At 37.5% G+C, this 18,689-nt stretch overlaps 1 protein-coding gene across 2 annotated transcripts in view; it reads right to left on the reverse strand.

Annotated features, from left to right (window-relative positions):
* Positions 1-210: 210 nt before the first annotated feature.
* Positions 211-18,689, reverse strand: part of ctdspla (CTD (carboxy-terminal domain, RNA polymerase II, polypeptide A) small phosphatase-like a) — a 60,533-nt gene continuing 42,054 nt past the window's right edge. For both annotated transcript variants that reach the window (XM_079806888.1, XM_079806887.1), the window contains 4 exons: positions 13,754-13,810; positions 11,009-11,101; positions 6,060-6,245; positions 211-1,156 (listed from right to left, as the gene is read on the reverse strand). In XM_079806888.1, coding sequence (XP_079663014.1) covers positions 1,031-1,156; positions 6,060-6,245; positions 11,009-11,101; positions 13,754-13,810 — 462 coding nt within the window. In that variant the 3' untranslated portion in view covers positions 211-1,030. The remainder of the gene's footprint in view (positions 1,157-6,059; positions 6,246-11,008; positions 11,102-13,753; positions 13,811-18,689) is intronic.

The raw sequence follows: 18,689 nt of genomic DNA on the forward strand, positions 1-18,689 counted from the left end.
ACAAGCGCACAAAGTTTGCTCATTAACTACTTTTCACACAGCCCACATTTCTGAGGACAAAATCTTGTTGAGGAAAACCAAGCATATTTAAATTCACTGTACTGTAAAGATCCTGTACAATGGACTCATTGTGCGTCATCGACTCATGGCTTCCCAGCATCCCTAGAAGTTAATCAAGTGTAATGCACATATATAGACACAAACATGTGAGCCATTCTTTATATTGATTGCATCTTTTATTTTGATAATGATGATTATTCATTTCAGATCATGACGTATTGGATTGTTGATTACCGCTTTTTTCACAATATATGTCGTATTATTAGTTCAAATCATAGTTGGGTAATAGATGCAAACGTTTCTTTTGAACACAATGCTTATATGCTATATTTTCAAAGGCATGAAATAACCTAAGAAAATAACGGCATTATCTTTTGCTCGATAATATAATTCAGTCCAGTGAAGACTCCTGACCGTCACTGTAAAGTCTTCATGAATTGTAAAAGACTTATTGTTTGCCTTGGTCTTACAGTATGTGTTTGTTTAAAGGTTTCGAATTGTAAATATGCAGCATACAAAAACTCATTTGTGTCCTCATAAAAACAACAGTCAGAAGGCACTTCGTTTGGTACGAGAGAACGAGAAAAAAACTAAAATCACAGTTGTTGGAACTACCGGTGACGCCACGGAAAAGACTGCCTGCATAGCCTGAACAGAAAAAAAGTCCAAAGTGTTTTTACGCCGTTCCAGAAAAATAGCTCGTCTTGTTGTTTTTCTCTTCTTTTTTTAATATACTCAAGGATAGTAAACTCTTGTGTTTCTCTTTTAAAAAAAATTATGCTTCGTTTTCTTCTTTCTGCACCAAAAGTGAGTGTATATTTTTGCTTGCCAAGGAATATTGTTAGCCGTTGGTCCATTGAGAGAGATAAAGTAGCGTTTGTTGGGTGAGTGGTGTCCTCTTGAGGCCAGAGCTGAATGGTGGCTTGACCCGAGACGGTTTGTGTTTGCAAGGCAGTGCCTAACCCGTGTGCTACCTGGCCCTCAGGCTCTGTAACACACCGTAAACGTCTGTCTCTCTGCTCAGGCCTTCAAACAGTGGCAGTAAATCCAGCAGCTCGGTGTCTGTCATGTCATCAAACCACGACTGCACCGGCACCTGCAAACGCAGAAAGACACTTTAAGGGGCTGTTCGTTCACACAGAACGCATTTTACCATTCCAATGGGCTACTTTTACATTGTTTTTCTATGCAAACATGCGCCAGACGGACGTGTATGACAGTTGCACTCGTGTCTCCCTTCTATCTCACACATGCCACACTTTCTTTTTTTTCCAAACATATTTTTTTGGGATTTTAAAACAAATTTGACAAACAAACATAACACACCTAATCCTCTGGTGCTCTTCGTTTAGGGGTTGCATTGGTTGTCTTCGCGGTCATAAGTGACCGGACACCTAAAAATGTAACTTCCTCCACCCCAGTAAAACCAATGCAATTTATTTTTCTTCAATAATATTTTTTCTTTTTAATTTTGTATTTTGAGATGATTTGATGGTATTTTATATATTTATGCAATAATTATGGTCTATTTTTGCCATTAAAAATTATATATATATATTTGTTTTAATTATTGCAGTATTTCAGGTTAAAATAGAGACTAGGCCTTCAAAATAATTTTTTTGAAGACAGATTAGCGCCCTCTTTTGGAATTATTTAAGAAATCATGCAACCATGGGTGTAATCACTAGAGGTCTCTATAGAGAGGCTTGAGAATTCCCTAGTTCTCTTTTGAACACATTTAATGATTTTTTTTGTTGTTGATGGATTTGAATATATATTTAAAAAATCTCAAAGACTATTTATTATAAAGTTTTAGATATTTTTTTTTTCTGTGAATTTGTGTTTTTGCAGATTTCCCATTCATTTCCTAAGGTGGTCTAGCCTGGATGCCAGCCGAACTTAGCCCCGCCCACAACATTTTTACTCGGGCAGTTCGGTCTGGACTTGCTCAATAGAGAAGTAATTATGCCCGAACAGAAGCTGTTCGGACCAATGAAATTGTCAGGGCGGGCTTTAGACGATGATGGACAGATGATAAACAGTAAAGTAATCATCCACGTCATCAAAGAGCGCTTGGGTTGAATTTGTTCTAATCCTAAACGGAGAACTTGTTCGTATATGCATTCACCTTTACTATTTCTCTCAGAAATGATGATCGTGTTGGTAAGTACTCTGTGTTCTTAAGTTCTTTTTTTACAACACCGGCAAAGATCGTTTACACTCATCTTTTTCTTCTAACGTTAGGTTACTTATTCCAGCGTGCGTGCAGACAGGGTTGCCAAGTTTTTACAACGAAACCCGCCCAATTGCTAACGTTCCTCAAAACTAGCCAAAAACAAGCCCAATAGCTTTCCAGGGGGGTTCTCCGGGAAAAAAAGGCATTTGGGGGGTAAAATATGTGTTATTTTGGCAGGGCTGCCTGCTAAAATTTGCATTCCTGGGTCTGTACATCACATAATTGGGGTCGCTTTAACCCGTGGACTTGGCAAAACAGTGCAGTTGAGTTCTGTTGACATTTGACAGCTAACGCCGCTCCGTTGTTCTGATTGGATGTAGGTCTATCCAATTGGTCTTTCCTGGTTCGGTTGAAACACGCCCCATAATCACAGCCCAACGGAGCAGTATTAGTACAGTACTAGACTCATATTCTGACTAGAATTGAGTATGACGACGTCAGGGTAATGGTGGTCATTTTTGACCGAAGAGCACAAGTGGGAGTATTTATTTACCACCACTTAGCATGTTCGAATCATGCCCTCAATTTTTTTGTGAGTTTACATACCTAATGCTAGAAAAGTCACCAAGTTTCATATCATTCTGATGAAGCAGTGATTTTTAAAAAATAAAAATGTGGTTCATAGGTTCAGTGTGTGTGAGTGGATGTGTCAATATCACACTCTTGATGTTTTAGAGTGTCACCCCTTTACTGCTGTGTACTTTTATTCAGCATCGTGGCCAATTTGTAGATTGTACACACAAATATTCTGAAAATTTTAGTGTTTTTGCCGATTTCCCATTCATTTCCTATGGTCAGTAATTTATGACCGAAGACAATGAACGCTACTTTTTTTTTTTTTACGACCAATTAGCATGCTCGAAACATGACCCCAATTTTTTTGTGTGTTTACATACCTAATGCTAGAAAAGTCACCAAGTGTTCATATCATTCCGATGAAGCAGTGATTTAAAATATTTCAAAACAGAAAATTTTCCGGTCAGAAATGACCGAAGCGCACCAGAGGGTTAAGTACTAACAAACCTCACTTAAATCCCTTCCCCTTCCCAATAGTCCTGGCAGTAAAAAAAAACAAACATATAAAACGCTTTATTTCGTACACTCTTATTAAGCATTTTGTGTATATACAATAACATCACACATCTATAGCCTCTTCAATATCTCCTTCTTTAACAAATTCCAGAAACATCTCCCAGATATCATACAATTCAGAAGACTTCCCCTTTATTACATACGTAAGCTTCTCAAGGGCCAAACTGGATATCAAGTTTCTCAGCCAAAGTCCAAGGGAAGGAGAGCTACTATTCTTCCAACAGAGGGCAATTGAACGTCTTGCTTGTAATAGGCACAAGTCCACCAGTTTTCTTTCTCTGACGGGCAAAGAGCAATTGTCCACATAGATACCCAATATACATATTACAGGGCTTAAAGGAACAGAAGTAGTAGTAAATTGAGACACATCCTGAGTTACCTAGTGCTGCATTTTTAAAGGCACAATATGTAATTTTCGCCGCTAGAGGTTGCTTATTCTAAACAATGGCGTAGCTTGATGACTCTTGAGCCTTGATTTCGCGGAATCATGGGAGTTGTTGTTTTCACCTCTACAGCCGGTGGAAAAAAATCTAACGGGACTCGGGCAGAAATCATGGATGAGCTAATGTATTAAAGATTTATTAATGTTACTGTAGTATGAAGCAGGGTGGGGCTGAAAGCTGTTGGAGCGGAGCGAGTCGGCTGGAGCGATTGCGAATGAGAGACAAGCGCAACACACGGCTCGTGGGCAGTGGAGCTTTTATTATAGACGACCGCTTTCGCTTCTACTCAGGTGTATTTGTGGTAACGCAGCGCTGTTTTATCATATTAGATACAGCGTCAAGTTAAGAGATTTTCAACTTTTACACACAGCACCACTCATCAATTATCAGTTACAAAACAGTGGACCAATTAGAAGACCCCGGAGGCGGGGCATGCTTTGTTTACAGTAGCAAGTTGGCATGATGTCAACTGTTTTATTTGATGGTAACATGGTGGAGGAAGCACAGCGAATGTCCGGATACCCTGAATTATATAACATTTCTTCAAGCAATTATCACAACCTATTTCTTAAAAAAAGAGCTTGTAGAGAGCTACATTTTTGGCTATTTCTATTATTTTCGTTATTGTATCGCATCTCAAAAGCACGTCTCGAGACCCTCGCGTTTTGCACTCCACTTTTTTTTTAAACCATTCCTGAGTGCTGCGTCTCACGTTCAGCATCTTGAACTAGCAACTAATTTTCAACTATGCTCACTAAAAACTATGCTCACTAAATTAGTATTCAAGCTAAATAAATGTGTTCTGATCAAGAACCATTTGGTCACTGTATAGGGTCCCCTAATAAAACACCCTTAAAAAGATTGTTCACCCAAAAATTTTAATTCTTATTTTGTTCCAAACCTGTGTGACTTTCTTGCTGAACAAAAAGAACATATTTTGAAGATGGTCATTCAGATTTAATATGACAAGGGTGAATATATTATGACATAATTCTCCTTTTTGGGTGAACTATTAAGATTTTCATGAAATTAATGATAATTGATCCCGAAGGAAATTCAAGGCATCCAGTAGCTTATACAACAAAATACACAAAACACACAGTATCTAATATACCATATTTAAAAATGGAAAATCAGTGCTAACAGTCCAGTGTCATACTCAAGTATAAAAATATATAAATATATATATAGCCATGATTTAAAAAATGTACGAGATAGGTACGTAATGGAGATAATATGGCTTAACAGTGCAAGAATAAAAATGTAAATATATATGTAACCCAATACAAAATAATTGTGCATGAAAGTGTACAATAACCGTGTAACATAACTGTAACCTTTTCTGTTCCTTTAAAAATATCATAAAAATGGTAAGGCCTCTTTATGTAGACCATTGATGTCCCCCTATAATATTCTTTCATGATTCAGTCCGTTTAATAGTAAAAAAAAAAAAATTGCGATTACAATTTAAAAAGCATCTCCAGGTCAAAATTGTGTGTTCAAATATCAAACAAAATAAGAATATGTGAATTATTATTTTACTGTGAAGTAAAACAACTGTATAATAATATATTAATATAACACAATTATAATTATAGTTCTGTTCATAAAAATTTTATTGTAAGGCCTCTTTATGTAAACCATTGACGTCCTCTATAATATTGAAGTTCTTTCATGATTGAGTTTGGGTAGAGCACTAAGTCGTATAGAGATTTAGATTTTATTCCGATTTATCGCGCGGAAGGTACTGTTGACAGCAGTGGCAGATAAAGGCATACACGACTGAGCCAACCAACTTATTTTGACAACTATGTGCAGTGTCTTGAGAAGAAGTCTCCACAATCATCTCAGAGATAACAGGTTTTAATAAGCACCTTCAGCTCATTAGTTTGAATACAGAATAACACCTTCTAATCTAAGAGGAGGGATGCGAGCAAGTGTAGGAGGTGACAGCAGTGAGGTAGGATCTGTCTGACTGCGGTTTCTTCCACAGGTCTCTCGCTACAGACTGAGCCTATAATTGATGAGAAGTTTTGACAAAGGAGTGTACAGAGCCGGCGGCTGGGTTCTACCTCATTAGTTTCACTGGAAAAAAATATTCTGGGATAAAAGACATACATTCACACACATCACAAGTTCTAGGAGTCAACATGCACCCTATATTACATAGTGTATTCTGATGCTGTAATGTCAGGTCAACTGCAGCTGTGGCCTATAGTGGTACGTACAGCATTCTCTGGATGGAAGATGTAGGAGGCAGGAGAGTTGTCCACTATGATGACTTTGTTGAGCTCCCGGCCTAGTCGGCTGAGGTCTTTGACGTAGTTCCCCCGGTGGAACACACAGGATTCCCTGAAGAGCCGTGCCCTGAACACACCCCACTGGTCCAACAGGTCTGCTACAGGGTCAGCATACTACAAGACCAAAAACAGACAGCTATGAGCATAGCACACAAACAATATACAACAACATAATATAAGTTTAAAATAGGGCTGCATGGTATTGGAAAAAATATGATTTTCTTGAATATAAGAAAACAATTTCACCAGATGATTTGAATAGCTCTATTTGTAAAGAATAAATCATTCTATGATGATTGGGCTGATTTTGTAGGGTAGTGCATCTGCATAGAAAATAACAGTAGAGCAAAGATACAAATGATATAAGCAGTGCGTTATGTTTTGCAGATAAATCTATGTATTCAGGTATAGACTTTGAATAATCACATGTACAATAACACTGCATAGTCTTCACTGTGTAAATTAAATATAATTAATATAATAATTCATACAATTTATCTTTGTTAAAGCTACAAAAGTGATTTTCTCTTTCTCTTTTGTTGTTTGATTGACATTGGTGACACAGACAGCTGCGGGTACATTGGGCTGCTGTCACTTTAAGACAAATGGACCATATAGATCATTGATCAACTATGATCCCTATACTTGACATCGCACATCCTGCGATGTGACTATCGCGGATGCGGACATTGCGATATTGATGCTAAAACGATATATCGTGCAGCCCTAAATTATAATATTTACAATATAATTATACTATTTTTTTATATTTAAAGGGAGCCTATAGATTTAGTTTTGGGGTCTACTAGAATAGGTTTTCATGCTTTCATTTACAAAAAACATTATTTTTCACATTTTAAAGGTGCACTATGGAACTTTTCCGTCCGCTATAGGCAGCCTTTTCAAAACAAAGGCGTAGTTTGATGACGCCACGTTTGAGCGCAGAATCTTGGGACATGTGGTCTTCACCTCACAGCCGGTGGAAAATAATCGTGATAGGACTCGGGCAGAAATCATGTTCATGGATGCGATTAATAACGTTACTCTAGTATGAAGCAGAGCAGGACCGAGTGTTGTGGAGCTGAGCAAGACCGCTGGAGAGATTGTTAATGAGAAGAGCGGCGGGACTTTTATTATGACACAGTCGCCGGCGCCACTTCCGGTTTTCCGGTCATGAGTATGAGGTAACGTAGCTCTGATTATCATATTAGATACATCTGAGTGTGTTGAAAATTATGTTATGACGTTACTCTGTGCGTTCGCTCGGCGGCTGCTATGACACTTGTTCACACTGCAGTGAGAATAAAGCATTTCTGCAGAATAAAACTGGAAAACAAGGGTAACGCAGATATGACGCAATCGACAGGCGACTCCCTCAGACGTCCCAGTTCCTTGGGTAAAATAGCTATTTCTCACGATTTACAAATAGTTGGAAACTTTTGGGATATTGTAAGTACTCAACTGAACAAAATATATAACACTGGCCTAGTGATTTTTGGATATTTTACTCAAAAAATGTTACATAGTGCACCTTTAAGTCTCTATGAAGCCGTGTGCTCTGATTGGCCGCCTGGACCAGTGTGTTGTGATTGGTCAACCGCTTTGAGTGTGTTTTGGGTCAGAAGTCACCCTTGCGCCAGAACTCGACTCTCTCGTGAACGCATACGTACGGAGACGTACGGCCGTTGCCGGAAGCCAGTGAATATGGTTTATAAAGTTTTAAATATGGATATGTTTCTTACAAAAAACATCGTTTCGCTTCAGAAGGCATTTATTAACTAACTGGAGTCGTATGGATTACTTTTATGATGGATGGATGCGCTTTTTGGAGCTTCAAAAACTCGGGCACTATTCAATACCATTACAAAGCTGGGAAGAGCCAGGACATTATTTAATACAGTGGTGGCCAAAATGATTAGAACACTTGGCATTTGGGAGTCGTCTTATTGGGCCTGGATTTATTTTCAACCCCCATCGAGCACTTTTGGGACTTGAGTTGGAAAATAAACTGGACATATCTATTGTACATTCAAAGGAAAGCCTTTGGCTTCAGTTGTAGAAGGTATGGGATAACATTAGTGTTGAAGTTCTGTTGAAGAGGAAATATATTGACACTATGCCAGAGAGATGTGCTGCTGTAATTGCTGCAAAAGGAGGACAAACCAAATATTAAAGTGGATAAAAACAGTAAGACTCACTTCATCAGGTACATTATGAAATTAAATCATGTTTTGGAGGCAAAAAAAGGTCAATATTTTCAGATCTGTCAGGTGTTTTAATAATTTTGGCCACCACTGTATAACTCTCATTGTGTTTAGCTGAGAGAAGAAAGTCATATACACCTAGGATGGCTTGAGGGTGAGTAAATTATGGGATAATTTTCATTTATGGGTGAACAATTCCTTTAGGCACTGAGTAATATTAATTAACAACATGCACTTACTATATAATTAGAGCCAAGGTTTGGTTGAGGGTTAGTTAAATGTAATTATGCATAATTTACTGTTATTACTACAGTAAGTACTTGTGGCGAATATAACAAGGACACTGTAAAATAAAGTGTTAGCAAAAATACATTCTAAAACTGAAGCTGAATTGTGTTTTAATACTGTAGCGGGCTTTAGACGATGATGGACAGATAATAAACAGTAACGTAATCATCCACGTCACCAAAGAGCGCTTGGGTTGAATTTGTTCTAATCCTAAACGGAGAACTTGTTCGTATATGCATTCACCTGTGCTATTTTACTAACACCGGCAAAGATCGTTTACACTCATCTTTTTCTTCTAACGTTACCTATTTCAGCGTCCAAAGTTTTTACAACAAAACCCGCCCAATTGCTACTCAAAACTAGTCAAAAACAAGCCCAATAGCTTTCTGGGGGGTTCTCCGGAAAAAATGGCATTTGGAGGGTAAAATATGTGTTATTTTGGCAGGGCTGCCTGCTAAAATTCGCATTCCTGGGTCTGTATATTACATAATTGGGGTCGCTTCAACCTGCAGACATGGAAAACAACCCGCGGACTTGGCAACACACTGCAGTTGAGTTCTGTTGACATTTGACAACTAACGTTATGCGTCGCTCCGTTGCTCTGATTGGTTATAGGTCTATCCAATTGAGGTCTTTCCTGGTTCGGTTGAAACACGCCCCATAATCACAGCCCAACGGAGCAGTACCAGACTCATATTCTGACTAGAATTGAGTATGACGACGTCAGGCTATACCAGAGGTGCATTATACATCATATCATGAACAAGACGAACGATTAAAAATGCATGAACTAAACTCACCGCCGACAAACTTTCGGACTCCTTTTTCTTTTTTTATATAGATATATACACTCACCTGAAGGATTATTAGGAACACCATACTAATACTGTGTTTGACATCCTTTCGCCTTTCGCCTTCAGAACTGCCTTAATTCTACGTGGCATTGATTCAACAAGGTGCTGAAAGCATTCTTTAGAAATGTTGGCCCATATTGATAGGATAGCATCTTGATGGAGATTTGTGGGATGCAAATCCAGGACACGAAGCTCCTGTTCCACCACATCCCAAAGATGCTCTATTGGGTTGAGATCTGGTGACTGTGGGGGCCATTTTAGTACAGTGAACTCATTGTCATCTTCAAGAAACCAATTTGAAATGATTCGAGCTTTGTGACATGGTGCATTATCCTGCTGGAAGTAGCCATCAGAGGATGGGTACATGGTGGTCATAAAGGGATGGACATGGTCAGAAACAATGCTCAGGTAGGCCGTGGCATTTAAACGATGCCCAATTGGCACTAAGGGGCCTAAAGTGTGCCAAGAAAACATCCCCCACACCATTACACCACCACCACCAGCCTGCACAGTGGTAACAAGGCATGATGGATCCATGTTCTCATTCTGTTTACGCCAAATTCTGACTCTACCATCTGAATGTCTCAACAGAAATCGAGACTCATCAGACAGGCAACATTTTTCCAGTCTTCAACTGTCCAATTTTGGTGAGCTTGTGCAAATTGTAGCCTCTTTTTCCTATTTGTAGTGGAGATGAGTGGTACCCGGTGGGGTCTTCTGCTGTTGTAGCCCATCCGCCTCAAGGTTGTGCGTGTTGTGGCTTCACAAATGCTTTGCTGCATACCTCGGTTGTAACGAGTGGTTATTTCAGTCAAAGTTGCTCTTCTATCAGCTTGAATCAGTCGGCCCATTCTCCTCTGACCTCTAGCATCAACAAGGCATTTTCGCCCACAGGACTGCCGCATACTGGATGTTTTTCCCTTTTCACACCATTCTTTGTAAACCCTAGAAATGGTTGTGCGTGAAAATCCCAGTAACCATGCCACGCTCAAAATTGCTTAAATCACCTTTCTTTCCCATTCTGACATTCAGTTTGGAGTTCAGGAGATTGTCTTGACCAGGACCACACCCCTAAATGCATTGAAGCAAGCCATGTGATTGGTTGATTAGATAATTGCATTAATGAGAAATTGAACAGGTGTTCCTAATAATCCTTTAGGTGAGTGCACATATATATATTATATATATTATTATATATATATATATATATATATATATATATATCATACAGAAGGGTGAAATCACTCTCAATAACATGATCGCCCTCTGTTCCACCTCGAGTATCTCACAGGAGTTGGATCCTGTGAGCTCCACTGACTTCACTTCATCACTTATTTGCATAAAGTTAAACTTTTCTTAACTTTGTTGAGTCACTGGGTGTGCACACATTGCATTGCAATGGTAGTGGCTGAAAAATCGGCAACTTTCATTGAACATGATTTCCGTTGCTATAAATCTAGTCTGTGAAATATTGACTAGAAATGGATGAGATGGTTTATATTCAGTGTGAAGAAACATTAGAGAGCCTTACCTTAGCCAGGCTGGCTGTAAAAAGGACACATTCAAACAGTTCGCCCATTTTCTGCAGAAACTCATCCACATGAGGCCTCTTCAGCACGTACACCTACAAACCAATCAAATAAACAGCTATTACTGATGGAAACAAATCACTTCTGATTCCTAGAAATAGACAGAGGAGATGCTGACACTGAACTTACAACAAACCTCTCTTTGTAGCCTTTCAGTCTTGAACTTGTCGATCAGTTGCTGGAACCCAGTGCAAGTAACCAAGAACAGGCCAACCCTGATCCACAAAGCCTATCCTGGATTACTTGAACCAGGTATCAGCCACGTTGCAGATGTATTCCAGCCATATTGACTCGCAGACAGACTTACTATCAACACAGTTCAGACTCCCCTAAAGTGTGTTTACACTGAGCTTTCGACTGCGTTCATTCTGGTGACATTTGTTCAAGTTAGTCACTTCAAGCTGACTACATCGCACCCAACGACTCAAGGAGAATAATAAAAGGAAAATTGAGTCCAGATTCCGAACGTGATTTAGCTTGAGCTTTGGGGCCACTCACTTATTACTTTTTCTTCAGAGATGAAAGGATGGGCAAAAAAAGAAAAGGTAATAAAAATACAAAGCCTCAGAGGACACACGTTGGAAAGGGGAAGAAAAAAAAATTAACACTGATGTCTTAATACGGCAGAAAATCCACAGAACAGCATGGTCGCTGTCACTAAGATTTTAAGTTACGATTTCTAGTTAATTGATTTTTTAAAGTAATATTCTGGGTTCAGTGGATGTTAAGATAAAAGGAAAGCATTTGTGATTACCACAAAAAAGAATTTCTACTTATCTCTCCTTTTCTATAAAAAAGCTAGGTTAAAGTAAGGAACTTACAATTGAAGTGAATGGGGCCAATCCATAAACGTTACAAAACACACTATTTAAATACACTGTTAAAAAAAGAAGAAGATTGTAATACCAACAGTAAAAACTAATAATTCTACAGTAAAAAACCTGTTAATTGCTTAAATGACAAGTTCCCTTACTCTAGTAATCTATTTTCTTTAAATGTGCGAGACTTCTGATAGGTAAATAACTAGAAGAATAAAGTGCAGTAAATGGTATACAAACCAGTTTTTGAACTACAAACCAGTGCGTTTATGACTATGATAATGAAATTAAAATAATATTATAACAACTAAAAGTTTGCAATATAAAGCAGCTTAATGGACTGTATTTGTACAGGTAAAATAACTGGAAGCAAATGACACTGGAAGGCAGACACATTTAAGTTACAAATGGTCGCACTCAAATTAAAAATAAGGTGGATACAGTGAAAAACAGTAACGGTAATTTTACAGTAAAATACTGTTGTATAAGGGTCAATGACAAATAAGAAAAATAAAACTTTTTTTTATGATAAAACATTTCTAATTTTAAGCAAAAGAGTTTTAAAATGCATTTTTATGTCCAAAAAATGTATGGTGTCGATTCATATTTTTTAAGACAGCATTAATTCATTATTAAACAAGATTTCTGATTTTACCACCCAGAAAATGTCAGGTGGTGCGACCATATATTTTAAATAATATACATATACAATATACATATGAATCATTGTAAAATGAATTTAACATGGTAAATTCCCTTTTCTATGTGTTCAGAACACAATTTTCCATAAGGAGTTTTTATGTTTTTTGTATTTTTATATACATTATATAATAGTTTACATTTATATTTCTTACTTCATTTTGCAATTGCAGTGGACTTTTAAATGTAAATTTGCTGGTTGCACCACCTGACATTTCAGGTCTTTGAAACACCACAACTCAAAAAGTCAATTGATTTTCAAAAAATGTTTAAGAGTATCTTATAAAGGAAATATTGTAGATCAATTTGATATGTGACGTATGAATTCGGACATAAAAAATACATGTCATGTCATTGACCCATAAATGTAGTTTTTGGACATTTTATAATTTACAGTAAAAAAAATTATATTGACATTCCCAGAATTAGCTGATTTTTTCATTAAAATAGTTGTTTCTTAGTTTTGTTCTTATCATTTATGTACATTAGGGTTTTATGTTAAATCTTATTGTTGCCGAATTAATGTTTTTTGACACCATGCACTTTCTATATATTAACATTTACCTCAGCATGTGGAAAATTGTAATGAACTTTGATTCATCATGTGGCTTTTTTTAGCACCTGTTTTTTTAGGTGGCATATTATAATGGTATACAACAGATTTTAGTAGTTTGATATATTAACATTATTAAATTGAATAATGATTGAATTTCAATCATTTAATTTCAATCTGTAAAATGTAAAGTTGCTACCATATTTTATGGAACATTATTGGAAACCACAGCAGCCATTTTCTTTTTACCGTAATTTCACTTTTACATTTTTTTATTTAAAATGTACAGCGTAGCATAGCCATAACAAATTCAGTGTGAAGTTATATTCAAGTGTTGTTGCCATTAAAACTCAATGTCCTAAGTGGCTATAAAAAAAGATACTACTTTTAAATCCTCCGAAAATTAGCCCCATCAACTTCCATTGTCAGTGCCTCACCTTAAACCTTGATTTATGCTGACAATCGATATTATCTTGTACGGAACCCAGAAAATGTCTTTAATTTCAATTTATGTGATTGTTGAGGTTAAGTAACACTGAAGCCCTTTGTTTGTAATCCGCTGCAGACAAATTGTGAACATTTACCCATGGTTACATTTGAACCCATTTGCACGGTACCTGATGAACTGTTCCGTCAATCTCCACAGGGACTATAAAGTCTGCGTTGCTGATGGGCTGTGGGCACAAAACAGGAAATCACACATTAGGAGTCTGCTTGAAACCGACTGTAAGAATGTTACAGCTGCATCAGCTGCAATGTTCTCTGAGAGAGCCAGAGGAGGCATCCATCGTTTCACAGCTACCTGTAGTCAAGCCTTTCAATTAGACTTCTTTGAGCTGTAAGAGTGTATGTGCAGGAGCGTGCGCATTTGAGCGTGTGTTTCTGACAGCTGACTGCATGGAGCTAAGAACGGAAAGCTTCTTTGAAAAGAGACTTGATACGCTTTTAAAGAAAGCCGAGGGAGAGGGAGGAGGACACGATAGAGCGCAGGGAGACGATGAAAGAAACGCAGCGGGCGCCTCTGAGCTCTCGTAATGCAAAGAGAGAAAGGGAGATGAGGAGAAGAGAGAAAACTTTTGCTGCACTTTTCAGGGACTTGTTAAGAACAAGGTAACTCTGCAGAAGAAGGCTTATACAGTAGCGTACCTGTCCCTTCTCTGATCTGGTTTGCATAACATCATGATCAGGATGGATAGTTTAATTTAACAGACACAGAAAAACACAATTTTCTCATATGTTTTCCCTTTTCTTTAGTGTATTATGCAGCTGTTTGCGCATCTATGAGAAGTTCAAAGTCTCCCACAAAAAGATTTATCAAAAGAGAAGGCAGATCCAGACGAGGCTAAATCGAATTCTCCCTCACCGACCTACGTCACTTGGTGGAAATATTTGCATAATGCCGCACAAATGCATACGCAAAGAAAGAAGGCATGGCTTCAGTTATTGCAGTAGGGTTGTCGCCGCCATGTCTTGGAGACGCTGTGTGTTTCTATGCAAAAGCAAAAACACTTGATTTACCCTTCCGAAATTGGACACAATTAGGAATCAGTGGTTAAGATTTATTTACAACACTGTTCCAGAACAGTACAACACAAAGGCGGGCTGTGCGCAAAGGCTATTTTTAAAAAAATGGGGTAATTCCAACTTTGCTATGGCGATCTGGCACTTCTGAATCAGAGCCTGTATGTTTTATTATTTGTTAAAGTATTTGCTATTGACTGTTCAAGAGAGTTTTGTGCAGTGTAGAGTAACATATTATTTGTCGTTCGTACGATCAAAAGTGTAGAGATGATTTTATGTTTACAAACATAAGATTCTCTGTTCTCCGCTTATAAATTGTGGTGAAAACATGACAAACATAGATGCGCAAGTGTTCTGTTTCACACTGGCCGCTGTGAAACCACTGTGAAACGTTCTGCAGAAGTCGTGCTTTCAAAGTTGGCACCGATCGATCATCTGCATTTTCAGAATCCGACTTGAGCTTGAATTAATATGGTAAAACTAATTTAACTGTCTTTATAATTGCTTTGGAAGCTGAAGCTTGCGTTTATGGTAAAGGACGTTACATTTCCGACACATTCTTGAGGTGTTCGGCCAATCAAAATGCACTGGGTCAGCTGGCCAATCAGAGCACACTGCACTTTTCGTAAGGAGGGTCTATGTAGGAATTGACGTGTTTTAGAAAGACTGGGTATAGAGGAGCTAGTATAATGTACAGCATGTGAAAAATAATGTATTTTTTTTACATTAAAGCACGTTTATATATTCTATTACACCCAATACACTAAATAATGATCTTTGAAAATAGCATCATATGACCCCTTTAATTAGAGATGTGTCTTGTTTTCCAGAATTTCCTCAAACAATTTTTACATTTTATCATTTAAATAATATAATGTTCTTGCCCATTTGGCTATTTCTCATTTTAACCATGAATGTAACAATTTTTTTTTATTATTTTATGCTTTAAAAAAAAGAACAAATTACTAATTACTATAAATGGATTAAGTAAACTTAAAGTTAAAACTCTCTGAAATATAAAAAACTATTTTGCAAGTAAATGTGTCTTATTTTAAGAATGCTTCAATATATTTAACTTGAAAACAAGACCAAATAAATGCTTATCTAGAAATACAGTAGTACTTCAATGTCTAAATATTTAATGAAGGGACTGATTTCAGATCAGTTTTCACAGTCAACTGATTTACACATCAGTTCATGATATGGCCAGCAGGAGGAGTGTGTGATCTATACTATTGAGGGTTGTGACACTATATTAGCTAGAAAATGTAATCTTGAATCCTATTATCATATCAGATATACATTATTTTCAATCCTAATCTATATTCTTATCTGTATATATCTTCTACAGTCCTCTAAACAAAAGAATCAACTGTCAGAAAGTGCAGAGTAATCTCTAAGTAAGAGAGAGAATGAGAGGGATAAGAATATTGTGTATATTCTGTAATACATATATGAAGACATTATACAGACTGACCTCTCTTCTAGTGAACTTACTGTCCCTTGGCTACCAACAAATTATTACACGGTGCTCTAAATTTCCTGTACATACAGTACACAACCAATATATTTACCAAACAATTTACAACTCAATACAAAAATGCGGTTAGGATTTCAGACTGTACATTATCCCATTTAACGCATGGCTACTTGCTACATAAGTAAAAGCACTGACTTTGGATATTGATTTGAGATTAAATTATTTTATTATGTGAGAATAAACAGTTTAGAGTGCTACATAAGATATGAAACAAGAATCATGTAGGAGGTTTACAGGTTTATACTGATCGATCAAAATCAAGTTGTCCAGACAGTCATGTACTAAATTTGTAATATTTAAAGTTTCATTTATTTGCTTAAAAAAAAACAACTAAATTACACAATTGCATTAGATACAAAATATTTCATATTGTAAATATGAAGGGAAAAAAGAAAACCCAAAACCTCCTCTGTCACCGTGAAAAATCAGGAAATTTGAGACGGAACATTCTAGGCAATAATCATACGTAATAGTAATACGTTGTAAACACTCGTTCAAGTACGGTCAAATCTTTTTTTGTGTGTGTGTAACAACATACCTTTTTAATGTGATATGTGTGTATGTGTTTTGGTGTCAGGGTGGGTGTTTTCATGTGTATGTGAGGTTGTGAACGCGCACAAAGGCATGCATCCCTTTCTCTGGGCCTCTTTCTCTCATTCGCCGCCTTTCCCTCTTCTCTGAGAAAAAACAGGAGCTGCCAGGCAGACATTTTAAAGGAGGACAGGCTTTGCTTTAACAAAACACAGTTATTAGTCTTAGAGCAAACACATTTAGTATCTGTCACTGTCTTTCTCTCTTGGGAGTGGGGATGCATCCAGCTGTTGAAGACATGTACGCATTAAGCTGGATGTGTGTACATGTAAATGTAGGGTGATTGTGTGTAATCAACTGGCCACAGTTGTTTATTTGATCATATGTGTGTGTGTGTGTGTGTGTGTGTGTGTGTCTGTGTAGGAGAGAGAGAGAGAGAGAGAGAGAGAGAGAGAGAGAGAGAGAGAGAGAGAGAGAGAGTCAGAGAGAGAGAGAGAGAGAGAGAGAGAGATAAAAACCAACATAAAACCAGGATGCAGAGAAGTGGGTCACTGCGCTCAGCAGGTGGCTCCCTGAAGCACTACTTTCAAGGGACCAGACAAACATTTCGTCTCGGAAGAGGATTTAATTCATCTAGGACTTAAAATCCACTCCAACAACCCTAAAATACTGCCATTGCCTTCTGTTATTATGTTTTAGATTGCTCAAATAAATCATTAGGCCACTCAAAATGGTGCTGTGCAGAAGTGAATCTCCTGAATTTACTCATGCTATAGGTTTTCATTTAGGAATGAGGCCTGAAATGGAAGCTCTATACCAAAACCTAGTGAGCTGCCTTGTAGTCTTGTACATGGGGAGCTGTCTTCTAAGGATGAAACGGTATGGAAATTTCACATCACGATTATAGTGACCCAAATTATCACGGTTATCAAAATTATCACGGTTTTGTTCAAATGAACAGATGCACACACTTAAAACATTTCAACAAGTTTTATATTTGAAAATCAACAAACAACAAATAAATCAAGCAGCTCTATGCACTTTTTTAAGCTAGATTCTGTTCTGTGGGATTTCCTTCATTATAATGGCCATTGACAATAGTAACGCATAAGTGTCTTCTAAGGGTCATTCTAACTGAAATGGAACTTCATAAGTGACAGATTTGGAATGCTCTATCCACCTTATTTTGCAAGACTGAAGTAAGCTATTATCTGTGAATGTGCTATACTGTAGGTAAGAGGAAGAGGAAGAATAACAAAATCCAGTAAACGGTGAAATTGTTTGATTCCAATAGACGGTATGCATCGTCACTTTCCCGCCGGAACACGCCCCCTCGGCCCGGGACTGAGTGGCAGAAAAACGCAAGTAAAACAAATGGTTATCAGTTTAAACTAAAGGTTGGACTCTATATAGTGTTCCTTACAACTTACCAAAGATCCAGTGATCGATGGATATTGACTTGGAATCGTGTTTTCCTGACATTTACCTGATTTCAATACATAAATATAATTACTAGGGCCGGGACTTTAACGCGTTAATTAAGATTAATTAATCACGGAACTTTAACGCGTTAATTAAGATTAATTACGCAAAAATAAAAACAATTTTAACCACACTTATTTTTGCACCGCGGAACGTTTTTCAATGAATGAGTTTCGACGGACCGATTATACTGGAGCACCAACTAGCGTTCTTGACTTCTTACAACAACAAACCACAGTGAACATGAACGAAGAAGCTGACCGCTTTGCTTGGCCCCGTGGATGGGAAATTTTGTTTTAAAAAACGAAAGGATGGAAGCGTCGACAAGAGCATGGTTGTGTGCAAGCTATGCAACAAGGAATTTGCGTATCACCGCAGCACATTGAGCCTCAAATATCACCTCAACGCAAAACACAGGAGTTAGCGTGGACGTTAGCCCGACTCCGAGTAAAGTTACAAGGACCTAAATATGCTATTGC

Source organism: Gobio gobio (genome assembly GCF_949357685.1).
Source record: "Gobio gobio genome assembly, chromosome: 23".
NCBI classification, from domain to species: domain Eukaryota; kingdom Metazoa; phylum Chordata; class Actinopteri; order Cypriniformes; family Gobionidae; genus Gobio; species Gobio gobio.